At 37.0% G+C, this 16,330-nt stretch overlaps 2 protein-coding genes across 4 annotated transcripts in view; one reads left to right on the top strand and one right to left on the bottom strand.

Annotated features, from left to right (window-relative positions):
• The window catches only part of LOC126880520 (apoptotic protease-activating factor 1-like), a 155,439-nt gene that overhangs the window by 26,023 nt on the left and 113,086 nt on the right, over positions 1-16,330 (bottom strand). The gene's annotated exons all lie outside the window — the stretch shown is intronic.
• LOC126880522 (uncharacterized) lies at positions 9,095-14,504 on the top strand. Its single transcript, XM_050644425.1, has 2 exons — positions 9,095-9,194; positions 13,728-14,504. Exons 1-2 carry the CDS (start codon positions 9,168-9,170, stop codon positions 14,406-14,408), a joined length of 708 nt encoding a protein of 235 aa, XP_050500382.1. The 5' UTR covers positions 9,095-9,167; the 3' UTR covers positions 14,409-14,504.

Raw genomic sequence — 16,330 nt, 5'->3', positions numbered from 1 at the left:
AAAGATTTAATAAAAGCTTACAAACCTTTTAACAGAAGTGTTCGTATGTGTGTGTGTTGTGTTGCAGAATATTTGGAGTAAATTTTGGACGAACGCGTTATTTGTCAAGTCAAGTCAAATTTATTGATCCCATGCGACATTATACAAAGTACATGTATGAGACAAGTCAAAGTTGCAGACATGCATCTTAAAAGTATATAAATTAATAAATACGATAAAACATACTTAAAAGTTATTTTTAGAATATGGCTCTAGCTCACAAATGTATTGATGTACACACCTCCGAAAGTTTGGCTGATGTAAATTCATTCGTACAACTATTGGTAATTTGTTAAAGAAACTTATGGCTGCATAATGTGTGCTACCTTCCAACAAAACAGAACGATGTTGTGGAAGCATAAAGTGATTGTTTCTGAATCTTGATGAATAAATATGGTTAAATTGAAACTTATTAAATTCATAAATTTTGCAATGTAAATACACGAAAATATATACAGACCAGGAATTGTAAGAATATTGTTTTGTCTAAAGATGCCTCTACAAGAATCTCTAAATTTAATTTTATACATTATCCTAATAGCCTTTTTTCTGAAGTACGAATATCTGCTCTAATTCAGAGGTACAACCCCAGACTTCAATGCCATATTTGGCTATTGAGTAAAAATGGGCAAAGTATACTGTTTTTAATATTGATGTATTAAAAAGACGTGAAAGAATTCTCAATGCTACTTAATCTGGATTTCAAATTAGAAATGTGGTTTGACCATTTACAATTACTGTCTAAAAGGACCCCCAGCAACTTCGTGCAGTCTGTTTTATCTATTGCTGCTTGTATAGTGGCTTGACGGTTTAATAAACTATTTGACGTGAAAATCATATACTTTGGTTTCTCTTCATTCAAAACTAGTTTGTTGGATAAGAAATAACTGTTGATGGTGGATAGTATCAATCTGTGTAGTTTTATTTTGCAAATTTTGATCAGATGTTCCTGTGACTAGAATGTTGGTATCATCCGCATAACTGATGATGTTAACCTCAGTCAGTGAATTAGTTACCAGAGCTATATCATTAATAAATACTATAAAAAGTAGAGGACCCAATACACTACCCTGAGGGACACCATAATGGATATCCAATGTGTTTGATTCGTTTACAAGTCCATTAGATGTTATCTTTACTTTTTGTCTTCTGTTCTCTAGGTAGGAAGTAAACCATTTTAGAACTACACCAATGCGTTCATTCTAGTATAAACCAGAGTTTCAATTATTTTTGAAAACACAGATAAGAGACTTATGGGACGGTAGTTGTTAAGGTCATCTTTATCACCACTTTTGAATAAAGGGATTACAATAGATAGTTTAAACATACTAGGAAATATTCCTTGTTGAAAAGAGGCATTACAAATATCCGTCAGTGGATCTGCGAGAGCGTGAATGCATTGTTTTAATAACTTAGGGGAAATTTTGACTTATCTTGGGACTTATTTTGATTCTACTGATGCTGTTCCGCCAAAATCCACGAGAGGTCGTAATTGTGACTTAACATCGCCAATACCTGATCCAAAAAATAATAGAACAAAACAGAATACCACAAGAATGGAGATCAAGCATCCTAATACCTCTCTTCAAAAAAGGAGACAAATCGGACGCGGAGAATTACAGACGAATTAATTTATTAACCCTTAAGTACTAACACTCCATCTCTCAGACGGCATCGCTTGTCGAAAGTGGGATATTTCCCTTCCTAAAAAATTTTGAAGGTCACCCGTTTATGACTTTTCAAGCTGGGTTGTTCTTTAGTAGTATTGAATTCGGCAATTTGTGGCAGGTTGTTATTCGAAAGATATTTAGGCTCAAAGTGATTTCCATCTAATAGACGGGGCGTTAGTGTTTGTGCCCAGTTTGTCATTACACATAATGTGCCCCAGTTCGTCAAAAAACATCAAATAAGGGAATAAAGACCCTGAGGAAACTCTTTAATAATGGTTTGATGACGTAGAAGACGACATAGGCGAAGTGGAATCAATTTGTGATGAAAATGTTGTCACTGACTACCATTGCTACACTGTACTAACTATAGTACCTGTCAGTTTTTTGTTTTAACATTTTTTAAAAACCTTTTTATTTTCATTTTTATTACTCTTTGTTTAACTCGATTATAAATTTTTATTAAGATTCTTTGATTTTTTTAATTTTTATCACACTTTTTTTCAGGAGTAAAAAGGTACACAAACAATCCTTCCATTCTTGTTATAATGTTTTTTTATTTTAATAAATACAAAAAACTAGATTAATTAATGTATTTTTAAGATAATCAATACTTTCAGTAAATCATCGAGATATTTTTTGCATTAAAATATTTAACAAAAATTGCCACTAAAATGTAAAACCCGTCTGTAAGGCGGTTTGATAGTGCTTACGTCATTGATTTAAGATGTTAGTACTTTAGGGTTAAACACAACACTAAAATTAACGACCAAAATGATAACAAACTAAATAAAATTATAACATTAACAGAACAATAAGGTTTTAGGTCGGGAAGATTATGCACCGACGCTATATTTATAATGAGGCAGGTTCAAGAGAAATGATTAGAATACAACAAACTGGCATACTTATGTTTCGTGGACTTTAAGAAGGCATTGTACAGGGTCAAATTAAAGGACGTTATCCATTTATTGTACACAAGAGAGGTACCTCTAGGAACATTTAAAAATATCTACCAGAACAACACAATAAAAGTAAAAGTAGATGAAGAACTGACCCAATTGAAGCTGGCAATAGGATAAGACAGGGAGACTCCCAGAGTACTCTATTGTTCAACCTGATCATGGATGAAATAATAAAAAAAGTAAGGATACCAAATGGGAGAAAGAAAAAACTTAAAATAATCTGCTATGCAGACGACGCAATACTAATCTCTCAGAGTGAAGATGATTTAAACGTATGTTGCACTAATTTAATATAACCGCTCGAAAATTTAACATGTTAATTTCCCCAAAAAAGACCAAAATGCATGGTTATAACAGCAAATCAAGTAAGATGTAAATTAGAGTTGGAAGGCCAGATAATAATCAAACAAGTCATGGAATTTAAATATTTAGGCATCACACTATGGCTAGGGAAAGCTCAAAACAGAAGTGGAAGATCAAGTGAACAAAGCAAACAGAGCCGCAGGTTGCCTTAATGAAACAATATGCATAAATAAAATATCGGAAAAGAAGTGAAAGGCAGAATTTACAAAACAGTCATCAGACCAATAATGACATACACAGCAGAAACACGACCTGATACAGAAAGGACAAAAATATTGTTAGAAACAACAGAGATGAAAGCCCTTCGAAAAATCGATAGTAAGACACTATGGGATAGTAATTTGGCTTTCGCGAGAACCACTCGACAACACAACAAGTTCATATAGTCTAAGAGCTGGGAACGGATTTTGTGCATGATAAGTAATATGGAAAAACTATACGGGGATATGTTGAATTAGTTGTGTACATGACTTTCACCAACGGCCTGAAACCAGAGTTGGGGCCGAGGGTAGTTATAAGGGGTCAAAGTCGCGGATTTTATTATTTTTTTATGACGCTCATGATCGAGATAGTGCACCAAAATTTGGGAATAAGTAGGTCATGACGTACCTAAGTAGAATCTCTAGGGGCTCAACGCTGCGTGGCCGACAAATGGGTGGGGGTAGGGGTGAATATAAAAAATATAAGGGGTTTTTGCGACGTTCGTGATTGAGATAGTGCACCAAAATTTGGGTATAAGTAGACCATCACATAAATAATTAAAATCCCCAGAGCCGGAAACCAGAGTGGCGAACGAAGGTAGTTACAAGGGGTCAAAGTTCCGTTTTTTATTATTTTTTTTTGTGACGCTCATGATCGAGATAGCGCTCCAAAATTTGGGAATAAATAGGTCATGACGTAACTAAGTAAAATCTTCAGGAGTGGAACGCTGCGTGGCCGACAAAGGGGTGGGGCAGGGGTGAATATAAAAAAATGTAAGGGGTTTTTTGCGACGTTCGTGATTGAGATAGTGCACCAAAATTTGGGAATAAGTAGACCATGACATAACTAAGTAATAGCCCCGAGGCGGAAACCAGAGTGGGGGACGAGGGTAGTTATAAGGGGTAAAAGTCGCGGTTTTTATTATTTTTTTTGTGGCGCTCATGATGGAGATAGTGCACCAAAATTTGGGAGTAAGTAGGTTATGACGTAACTAAGTAAAATCTTCAGGGGCGGAACGCTGCTTGGGCTACAAAGGGGTTGTAGGCAGGGGTGAGTATAAAAATATATGGGGGTTTATTGCCGTTCGTGATTGAGAGAGTGCACCAAAATTTGGGAATAAGTAGACCATGACATTACTAAGTAATATATCCAGGGGCGGAACGCTGCGGGGGGGACAAATGTTGTGCCGGGTAACAAAAATAATAATACACACTGCGACTTTGACCCCTTAAAACTACCCTCATCCCCAACTGTGGTTTCCGGCTCTGCGGATTTTACTTAGCTAAATCATGGTCTCGTTATTCCCAAATTTTGGTGCACTATCTCAATCTAGCACGTCGCAAGAAACCCCTTATATTTTTTATATTCACACCTACCCCCACCCTTTTATCGGCCACGCAGCGTTCCACCCCTGGAGATTGTACTTAGTTACCTCATGACCTACTTATTCCCAAATTTTGGTGCACTATCTCGATCATAAGCGTCACAAAAGAAAATAATAAAAACGGCGATTTTGACCCCTTATAACTACCCTCATGCCGAACTCTGGCTTCCGGCTCTGAGGATTTTACTTAGTTATGTCATGTTCTACTTATTCCCAAATTTTGGTGCACTCTCTCAATCATGAACTTCGCAAAAAAACCCCTTATATTTCTTGTATTCACCCCTGCCTCACCCCTTTGTCGGCCACGCAGCATGCCACCCCTGGAGATTTTACTTAGTTACGTCATGACCTACTTATTCCCAAATTTGGGTGCACTCTCTCGATCATGAGCGTCACAAAAAAAATAATAAAAACGGTGACTTTGACCCCTTATAACTACCCTCATTCCCAACTCTGGTTTCCGGCTCTGGGGATTTTACTTAGTAATGTCATGATCTACTTATTCCCAAATTTTGGTCCACTATCTCAATCACGAACGTCGCAAAAAACCCTTTATATTTTTTATATTCACCCCTACCCCACCCCATTGTCGGCCACGCAGCGCTCCGCCCCTAGAGATTTTACTTAGTTACGTCATGACCTACTTATTCCCAAATTTTGGTGCACTATCTCGATCATGAGCGTCATAAAAAAAAAAAATAAAATCCGCGACTTTGACCCCTTAAAACTACCCTCGGCCCCAACTCTGGTTTCCGGCCGTTGGTGAAAGTCATGTACACAACTAATTCAATATATCCTTGTATAGTTTTTCCATATTACTTATCACGCACAAAATCCGCTTCTATCTCTCCGACTAATAGGATAATTACTGAAATTGCAAAGAACCTCGAAGAAGAGAAATATTGCAACGCTGTATTTCTCGGCGTCTCCCAGGCTTTCGATAGAGTATGGCACCCTCGCGGCTCTTTAAATTAAAATATACTCTATTGAGTAACTACTATCTCATACTCAGATCATATATTTCCAAAAGAAGCATCTCCGTTAGACATGGTAGCGCAGAATCTACCATCTGTACCATCGAATCAGGGGTCCCACAAGACAGCGTTTTTGGATCCACTACTTTTCCTGATTTTCACAGCGAATCTATCAGAAACACACATTACTACAATATTGCATCTTTGCAGATGACGTAGCTGTATTATCAATTAGTGAGAATCCAGTAGATGTATCTTCACATCTCCAAACCCACCTAAACCTACTCGCAGAATGGTAAAATCAAAGGAGAATTAAAACCGATGAAAGAAAGTCAATAAAATTAACATTTACCACCCGCCGGGAAATATGTCTTTCGGGAAATCATCTCCGTCAGCACAGACGTGAAATATGTGCCTTTGATCGTATATCGATCAAAGGCTAACAAGGAATAAACACTTCCAAATGAAACGCAGGCAGTTGGATCTCAAGTTCAGACAAATGTACTGGCTCATTGATAGGACATCCAAATTGTCATTAAATAATAAATTACTCTTACACAAAACTGTATTGAAACTAGTTTGGATGTACGGTATCCATCTCTGGGAATGCGCTAAATTAACACACTTCACAACCATACAGCGATTTCAATCGAAAGTCCTTAGATCAATTACTGGAGCACTCTGGTATGTCAGTAATCTCACGATTCACGATAATCTGAATATTCCCTTTGTAAGATATGAAATTCCGAGGCCTATCTGAAGGTTTCGAAGTAGTACTTTTTTACAAGAATAGGTTACTGGCCTATAAATTAAATCTTTAATCTCCTCCCCCTATTAGTACAATGAAACAACAACCGTCTGAAACACTCTCTTCACAATGAAACAAACGAGAATGGGGAGTTTTTGATCAATTTTGCCACCAGTAAAAACATGGTTATAAGTTCCACATGCTTCCCACATAAAGACATACACAAAATGGCATGGATTTCACCAGATGGAACCACAACCAATCAAATTGACCATGTGCCGATAGACAAAAGGGCAGCCAGTAGTATCTCCGATGTGAGAACACGACGAGGAGCATGCTGTGGATCAGACCAACTTTTAGTACAAACCAAATTTAGATGCAGAGTTAACAGGGAAAGAAACGAAAGACAACAAAGAACAAACAAACTGGACCTGGAAAAACTGAAGATTCAGAAATGTAAAGAGAAGTTCGAACAAGAAGTCGCAAATGAGTTAAGGACGCTAGAACTGCACTCCATAGAGGGCAAATGGACTAATATCAAAACAGCAGTACTGACAGCAGCAGCGTCCACCCTGGGAAACAAGAAAAAGGCGAGAAGAGCAGCATGGTTTGATGACGAGTGCAGACAAGCAATAGAGGAAAGAAATGAAGCACACAAAATGTACATAACAAGAAGAACACGGGAAAGACGAACATTATTTGAAGTCGCAAGACGGAAAGCAGACAAGATATGTAGAAGTAAAAAGAGGGCCTATGAAAATGGACAAATAGAAAAAATGGAAGAAAATTTCAAAAACAACGAAATTAGAGGGGCTTACGAATACCTAAAAAAGATAAAAAGTGGGTATAAACCTCAAACAAGTCTATGTAAAGATGAAAGTGGGCAAATAATCAGTGACCAACAGAAAGTCACAGAAACCTGGAAGCATTATTTTCAGACACTACTTGGAACTCAAGTAGACATGGAAGATGAAATGGGTATGATCTGCGTAGAAGAGAATGGAGTAGAAGCTCCAACCATAGAGGAAGTTCTCGAAGCCATTAAGGCCCAGAAAAACAATAAAGCTCCAGGAGTTGACGAAATACCAGCAAAACTAGATAAGGTAGGTGGCGACCACCTAGCAAGTCACATCCACGCGCTAATCAAAGACGTATGGCAAGAAGAGAAAATACCCGACGACTGGAAGAAAAGTATAGTATGCCCGATCTATAAAAAAGGAGACAAATTCCAGTGCAAAAACTACCGTAGAATCCCTCTACTATGTACAGCATATAAAGTCCTCACGCGTATTATAAACCAGCGGCTTCAACCACTAGCAGAAACTATTATTGGAGAGTATCAGACGGGCTTCCGATGGGGAAGATCGACACTGGATCAAATATTTACAGTCAAACAGATCTTAAGCAAATCATGGGAACACGATATTGATGTTCACAACGTGTTTGTAGACTTCAAACAGGCATACGACTCAGTCAAAAGGAACAAACTATACTATATTGGCTGAATTGGCAATACCACACAAGATAATAAGACTTATTAAAGCCACAATGGATGAAACTCAGGCATGTGTACGAATAAAAAACCACCGGCCAGACTTTTTCAACATTTCGCAGGTACTAAAGCAGGGAGATGGGCTGGCCCCAACATTGTTTAACCTGGCACTGGAGTATGCGGTTAGGCAAATTCAAACTGGACGAGGAAATTTACTGACCAACCGAACGGTTCAACTGGCCGCTTATGCTGATGATATTAATATTATGAGTAGAACATCAACAGGAGCACAGGAAACATATGCAGAGTTAAAAACACAAACAAAAAGGCTAGGTCTGGAAATTAACACAGAAAAAACAAAAATAATGACTCAGACGAGAAGAAATATAGTCCCAGAAAACATTATACATGAAGATGACATTGAAACGGTTGAAAAGTTTACATACCTGGGAGTAGAAATATATGCCGACAGATCAGAAGATGGAGAAATACGGAAGATAATAACGCAGGCAAACAGAGCTTATTTTGCCCTCTCCCATATATTTCGGTCTAAAAGTATCCACCGAAATACAAAGATGATAATCTATAAAACCTTAATTCGACCAATAACATACTATGGCAGTGAAGCCTGGGTCCTGAAAGAAACATCCAAAAACAAACTCGACACATTCGAAAGGAAAGTACTTAGGAGAATACTAGGACCTATGAGGGAAAACGGAATCTTCAGAAGTCGATACAACAACGAGCTTTATCAACTTTATAAGGAAACGCCCCTGCCAGACTTCATTACGGACATGTGATAAGAATGGGAGAGGATAGGCTACCAAAACGAGCACTGAATGCTAGAATGCAAGGAAAGAGACCGGTTGGGAAGCCACGAAAGCGCTGGGAAGACACAGTAAACAGCGACGCACAAGCCCTTTTAGGAGTCCGTGTATGGAGAAGAGCAGCCACAGACAGGCAAGGGTGGAGGCAAAAAATAAAGGAGGCCAAGGCTCAATTTGGGCTGTAGTGCCGTAGAAGAAGAAGAAAATTAGTACAATTGAACCATCAACACCCCTTTTAATTCATAGCAAATTAAATTTTCATCAACGCAGTTGGACTTAATTCAATTTTCTACTTCAATACGAACCACAATCATCAACCTATTCATATAAATTAAACATCTTAGCAAAAATTTTTTCCACTTAATTGTTTGGTCCCAGATGTTCTTTAACATAAATGGATCCATTATCCTCTAATTAAATCAACTTCATGGAGTTCGGTCCTGGCAGGTATACTAGTTGGTGCGTATTTGTCAGCTCCAAACAAAATAGTTATTTAGATAGTAGCTAATGAGTAAAAAAATTTTATTTTCGCATATATAAGTGTATTATAGTGCGTTCAATTATTGTACGTAAGTACTCTTTAAAATTATATAAAGCCAAGTTATTTCACTGGAATTTATTATTTATCAGAAGTCGGTTTGATACAAAAAACCCTAAACACGTTTATTCGTTATCTATAACGACATGATAAAATCACCTGTTGTAAGACAGGTCCGTATTTCAGGATTTACTTAGTTTTGAATAATAAATAAAATATGTCAAATCCGACTGCCGGGACTTCTGACTACAGGAGCGCCCAAATGGAAAACACTACTAAAACTTATTCTACTGCTTTGATTGAACAACAATTTCCAACAAAAGAACAAGCCATTGTATTCCCATCCATTGAAAACCTTAAACTTCAAGATTATCTGATTTCACTAGGAAAGTTGATCGAGCCCAAAAATATCCTATTTTCCTCAAGGCTTTCTAACAACAGAGTGTGTATGTACCTTGCAAACAAAAATGTCGTTGAAAATTTCATGAATAACTATGGAGGATCCATAGAAATTAATAACCAAAAAGTCCAAGCACGCAAACTAATCACTCCATCACAAAGGCTAATTCTGTCAAACGCTTGTCCCTCCATACCGCATGCTGTATTAATTCAAGAAATTGAAAAATTGGGCCTTCAACCCATGTCTCCCATGTCATTTCTCAAGATAAGCGCCGGTTTGCCGGAATTCAACCACATTTATAGTTTTAGACGACAAATCTTTATCACACCACCGCTTGCCCCAATACCTGAATCCATATTAATGAATTATGATAACACCAACTATAGAATTTATTTTGCACAAGATTCCTTGATCTGTTTTTCATGTAAAAGGCCAGGCCACACTGCAGCAAATTGCAAAACAATCCAAGAATCAGTTTCTGAAAATTATAACCAAAACCCCCACTCCCAATCATCTTCGCAACCCATACCTTCCGAAATACTTTCAACCAACCCCTCAAAAACTCCAACCTCACAACCAATTATCAATATAGATACAACCCAGTCCACACAAAATAGCTCAAAACGCAGTTTGGATGACATTGTTACACCTCCTCTAGCGCAAGATGCTAATTCAGAAAACCAAAGTCTTGAACCATTTGTTAAACCTAATGTTGCTCCAGCTAAAAAACCAAAGAAAAGTAAGGGAAAGACTCCAACTCACGTACTCATGGAACCGACCAAGGCATTCATCTCAGAGCAAAACCCTTCATTTGTTCTTGATTTTGATCAAATATCCGATCTATTTGAAAATGTTTATGGTGCACAGGACCCAGTCAGCATCATAAAAAACTACACTAGCGAATTTGAAGCTTTAGTGAAAATGCTAACAGCAATATACCCGTATTTCAAACAAAGATCGATTAAAGCTAGATGTACAAAAATTAGAAAGAAACTATTGAAGCATTTACAGATGGCTTACTCGGATACTGAGGCATCAGAGACTGAAAGTGAGTTTTCTCAAGAATAGAGTCATGAACTTCTGTGACAATCCCAAATTTCAGTTTTATTTATTATAAATGGGCTTCTCATCAATTTTGCAGTGGAACATTAACGGTTTCTATAATAACCTTCCAATGCTCCAAATAATTCTGTCCAGACACAATCCAGATATAATTTGTCTTCAGGAGACTAATTTCAAAAATGAAAACATACAAGCTTTAAAAAAATTTAAAAATTACTGCAAAAACAGAACTAACCAAGATAAAGCCAGTGGTGGAGTAGCTATCTTTGTAAAAAAGTCAATTGAAACTACAGTAGTTCCTCTCCAAACTAATCTAGAAGCAATTTGCATTAAAGTTAACTCGAGTCCAAATATCTACGTTTGTAACTTATACTTACCTTCATCAACGCAAGTAGACTCAGAAGCATTAACTGAACTCTTACAACAAATTCCCCAACCCAGGCTTATTTTGGGCGATTTTAATGCTCACAACTTTTCATGGGGCTCTTCTACTATAAATACCAGAGGAAGATTGCTGGAAGAGATATTTGAACAGTCCAACCTTTCAGTCTTAAACGACGGCAGACCCACTAGATTTAATATACAGAACGGTGAATCTTCATGTATAGACCTTACGATATGCGAACCAGGTCTGACCCCACAGCTCACCTGGGATAGGCTGGATTTCTTGTATAACAGTGATCACTACCCAATTTTTATTCATAACAACAAAAACCAACGTGGACGGACATTTACCCCAAAATGGAATTTAAAAAATCCTAACTGGAATCTTTTTTCAAATTTAGTCGAAAGCAGTATGACCACATTTAAAAGCACCTCAAACATAGACGAGACCCTTAAGAACATTGTTACCATTATCACAGAAGCAGCAGAAAGAGCAATAGGAAAAACTTCATACATAAAACAACGCAACCCCGTCCCATGGTGGAACCATGAATGCAAAACAGCAGTTGAATCTAGCAAAAGAGCTTTTAACAAATACAAGCGCTACAAGACTCTCGAGAATAAAATTGAATATACAAAACAACGTGCAATAGCCAAGAAGACAACTAGAAATGCCAAACGCCAGTCATGGACTCAATATGTATCAACGTTAAATGCAAACACTCCCATGACTGAAGTATGGAACAAAGTCAGAAGAATATCTGGATTAAACAGCAATCAGAATATCAAAAGCCTCGAGAGAAATGGAAAGGCAGTTACTAGTAATACTGAGATTGCTAAAATCCTTGCTAACACATACAAAAACCGATCCAGTAATATTAATTATAAAAAATCTTTCATTAATTACAAACAACATGAAGAAAATAAGAAAATTAGCATTACTCCTAACACAGATGAACCGTTAAATTTACCCATTTCTCAATTAGAGTATACGGAAGCATTATCAAATATTAAAGAAACTAGCGCTGGCCCGGACGATATTCCTAGTATTTTTATTAAACACCTTCCAGCGAGCGCTCACAAACAACTTCTAGATCTGTTTAACATTATTTGGCTTCAACACAAATTTCCTGAAAAATGGCATGAATCCATAGTAATACCTATACAAAAACCTAATAGTATTAAGACAAGTCCCGAGTCATACAGACCGATATCTTTAACATGCGCCATGTGTAAGTTACTAGAAAAGATTATTAACAATAGACTAAGATGGCACTTGGAGAGACAAGATTTGATTATTCCAGAACAAAGTGGTTTTAGAGACCAAAGGTCAACTATAGATAATATCATAGATTTGGAGAGTGACATTTCTGAAGCATTCGCACTAGGGGGTAAATGTCTAGCGGTTTTCTTTGACATATCAAGAGCTTTCGATACAGCCTGGCACGACTATATAATAAAAAAATTACATAGTTGGAACATTCAAGGTCACAGCCTATTCTTTATTAAAAATTTCCTTCAAAATAGAACTTTCAGAGTTAGGACAAATAACATAACATCAGATATAATGTATCCAGAAAATGGTATCCCTCAAGGCTCGGTTATAAGTCCTACTCTCTTCATAGTGGCAATCAATGATATCCTCAAAAACCTAAAATCGCCTGTAAAGGCACGAGTCTACGCAGATGATCTTGTAGTTTTCTGCAAAGGTAAAAATATACAAAATATATTTCGTCATACACAGAACTTTATACAAGACTTAGAAATCTGGTCACAAAAAACAGGTTTCTGTTTTTCCGCTGAAAAAACTCGCTTCATCTTGTTTTCAAAGAGAAACGTCACAAATATCCCCAACCTAAGACTATGTGATGAAAACCTAAAGCGTGCAACGTCAATTAAGTTCTTGGGCATGACATTCGAAGAAACCTTAAGCTGGAAACTTCATATAACAAATCTGATGTTATCTTGTCACAAGCGACTAAATCTTCTAAAAACTCTGGCCAATAAAGAATGGGGTGCGGATCGCCAAACACTTTTAATGTTATACAGAACATTAATCAGATCAAAATTAGATTATGGGTCTACTGTGTATTCTACAGCGGCTAAGACGCTGCTGAAAAAACTTGACAGTCTTCACAATCTCGCTTTACGTATAATATCTGGAGCTTTTCGCACAACACCAATCGAAAGTCTGTATTGTGAAGTTGGAGAACCCTCCTTAGAAGACAGAAGAGTTTATTTAAGTGTAGCATACGCCGCAAAAATCAGGTGTAACTCAAAAAACCCTACTATACAAAATTGTTTTACAGAAAAGTTCCCAAATCTCTTCATAAATAAACCAAGAACGGCCAAACCCTTCTACGCAAGAATTAGAAGCTACTTAAATCAAATAAACTATGCGTTCCCAGAATGCTTTCCTTCCAAACTGTCCTCAATTCCTCCGTGGCAAATAAAGAACCCTCAGTGCCTAACAGACCTCATTTCTTTCGATAAACATTCAACAAACCCACAGTTAATCAAATCCGCCTTCAATGATATACTCCGCAATTACAAGGAGTATACACAAGTATACACCGATGCATCTAAATCAAATGAAGGCACTGGTGCTGCAGTCATAACCCCAACATCAACAAATAAATACAAACTCCCTTCAGAGTACTCTATTTACTCTGCTGAATTATACGCTCTATACCAGGCCACCCTTGCTGTCAATGCGTCCAGTAATACCAAATATATCATACTCACAGACTCTCTAAGTTCGGTACAGTCAATCCAATATGTCTACCCATCTAATCCTTTGGTTATCAAAATAAAACAAGAAGTTCATACCGCTCAACTGAATGGAAAAATTATCATATTCCTCTGGATACCATCCCATATTGGAATTCAAGGAAATGAAGAGGCAGACAACGCTGCAAAAGAAGCTGCAACTAGTGATAGTGCGGAGTGTACGGAAACATTTACGAGTGCGGATGTGAAAGCGGCGGTCAAACGTAAAGTGCGGTATATGTGGGAAGAAAAGTGGAAAGTGTCATCGGCCAAGCTACGCGAAATTAAAAAATCGATAAAACCCTGGCCAACATTACCAACAAGCCGGAGAGACCAGGTAATATTAACGCGACTCCGATTGGGTCATACGCGATTAACTAATAGTCATGTTTTTTCCTACAAACAAGAACCAAGATGTGACAACTGTGAAGAAAAGTTAACAATCAAACATTTATTGGAGAATTGCGCAGCATTAACGCCAAAGCGCATATTGTACAATATACCAAACAAACTGAGTGACATTTTAGGCCTACAGTGCAATATGTCAAATTTAAAGAGGTTCCTAAGTGCAATTAACATTTTATACAATATATAAAAACACAAATGTATTAAAAATTATTGTTCACCACTATTGTTTCGCTAATAGCCAATTTGGCTGATGCGATTTTTGTTAATAAAAAAAAAAAAAAAAAAAAAAAATCAACTTCATTTGAATTATGTGTAGATGGCTGCATACATTCTGGCTAATTCTCTATTTGCATTATAAAAATCCTTTTTACTCTACCAACATCTTACATAATCAAGGTACTTATATGTAATTATAGCCACAACTGTGTTGATGTTTGTAATTACTGTTGAAAGTTTTTAAAAAATCTTTCATTACAACTGGTTGGCTGTGGTAATACAGGGTAACTTCTACGTCACGTTGTCACTTTGTCCTTTGACACCTTTCAGAAACATCACTCATTTTGCATTTAGTTGCCATTAAAGTTCAGCTTTGGCTTTCGTAGTATCAACATCGTTAGCGGCGATTGCTTCGAAAATTAGATCCAGTTTTTGTTGATTGCCATTATCGTTATCAGTTAAAAATAAAACAACAGATAAATATACAATTTTTATCATTTAATTGTGTGGAATTTTAAATAGAAAAATGGTATATGTTTAATTGAACAACTTTCACGAGATGCAAGGAACCAGTGACGGCCCGTCTGCAGGGGATCCACATAATTTTCAAGGTAACAATAATGTAAATTATTTTATACCACAATATCCATACAACATTCCGCTCCAAAATCAATGGCAGGGCCAAAGCCAGCTACAATCACACCAACCACAAGCTTTATTTTTTCAACAACATTACCCACAAATTGCATATGGTCAATCTCAAGCACAGACAACAAATATGTTGGTTGATCAAATGGCAACTGCTGCAAATTACACACAACCACCCACACAGTTAGCATACCAACAACCTACTACAGGTAACTACGTCCCACAACAGATGTCTTTTCCATCAACATCGAGATATCCGGATTTGCCAACGCAAAACACTCCCATCAATAAAGCATGCCATGTCTCTAAGCGAAATGATGAAATCAAACTCTCTGAGGAACCAAAAGAAAATGAACCAGAAGTAGAAGAGCTCTACGAACCAAACCAATTCCAAACAATAAAATCACGGAGCAAACGCAAACGAAGCAGAGACAGCCCACAGAATAACTCGAAATCAGCAAAAACTATGACCATAAGTAACAAAGTTGAACTGAGCAATCGTTTTGATATACTACAAGATACTGAGGGAGATCAAAACGAAACCACAAACGACAACAAAAGTACCACAAAGAAAGTAAGCATTCCACCATTTATACTATACGGGGTGAATAAAAATGCCCCAAACCTGCTAAAGCTAATTGAAACAGTAACAACTGATTTTACATATCGCTTACTTTACGATAACAAAATGAAAATACAAGCCAATAGTGTTGAAAATTATAAAAAAATTAAAACACTACTGGATGAAAATAAGATTGTAAGACATACATACAAATTACCAGAAGAAAAACTTTTTCGAGTAGTTTTGAGAAACCTCCACCACAGTACAGACACCAATGAAATAATAACAGCGCTAAAAGAAAAAGGTCACATGGTTCATCAAATATTGAATGTTAGAGACAAACGAACCAAGGAGCCAAAAAACTTATTCTTTATAGACCTCCAACGAAACGAAAAAAATAAAGAAATCTATGACATCAAAATATTACTGCATGCAGTGGTTAGATTCGAAATGCCATATAAAAAGCAAGAAATAGTCCAGTGCAAGAGATGTCAGAATTATGGACACACTAGAAATCAATGTACACAGCAATTTCGATGTGTTAAATGTGCAGGACTACACGATTATAGACAGTGCACAAAGAAAAAAGAGGATGGTAAGCCACCCAAATGTTCTCTTTGCGGAGGAGCGCATCCATCAAACTACAAAGGGTGCCAGGTATATCTTGATATCATAAATCGTAG

This window comes from Diabrotica virgifera, chromosome 2 (assembly GCF_917563875.1).
Source record: "Diabrotica virgifera virgifera chromosome 2, PGI_DIABVI_V3a".
Classification (NCBI taxonomy): Eukaryota; Metazoa; Arthropoda; class Insecta; order Coleoptera; family Chrysomelidae; genus Diabrotica; species Diabrotica virgifera.
The sequence above is the reverse complement of the archived record's forward strand: the minus strand, read 5'-3'. Positions and strand labels throughout refer to the sequence as shown.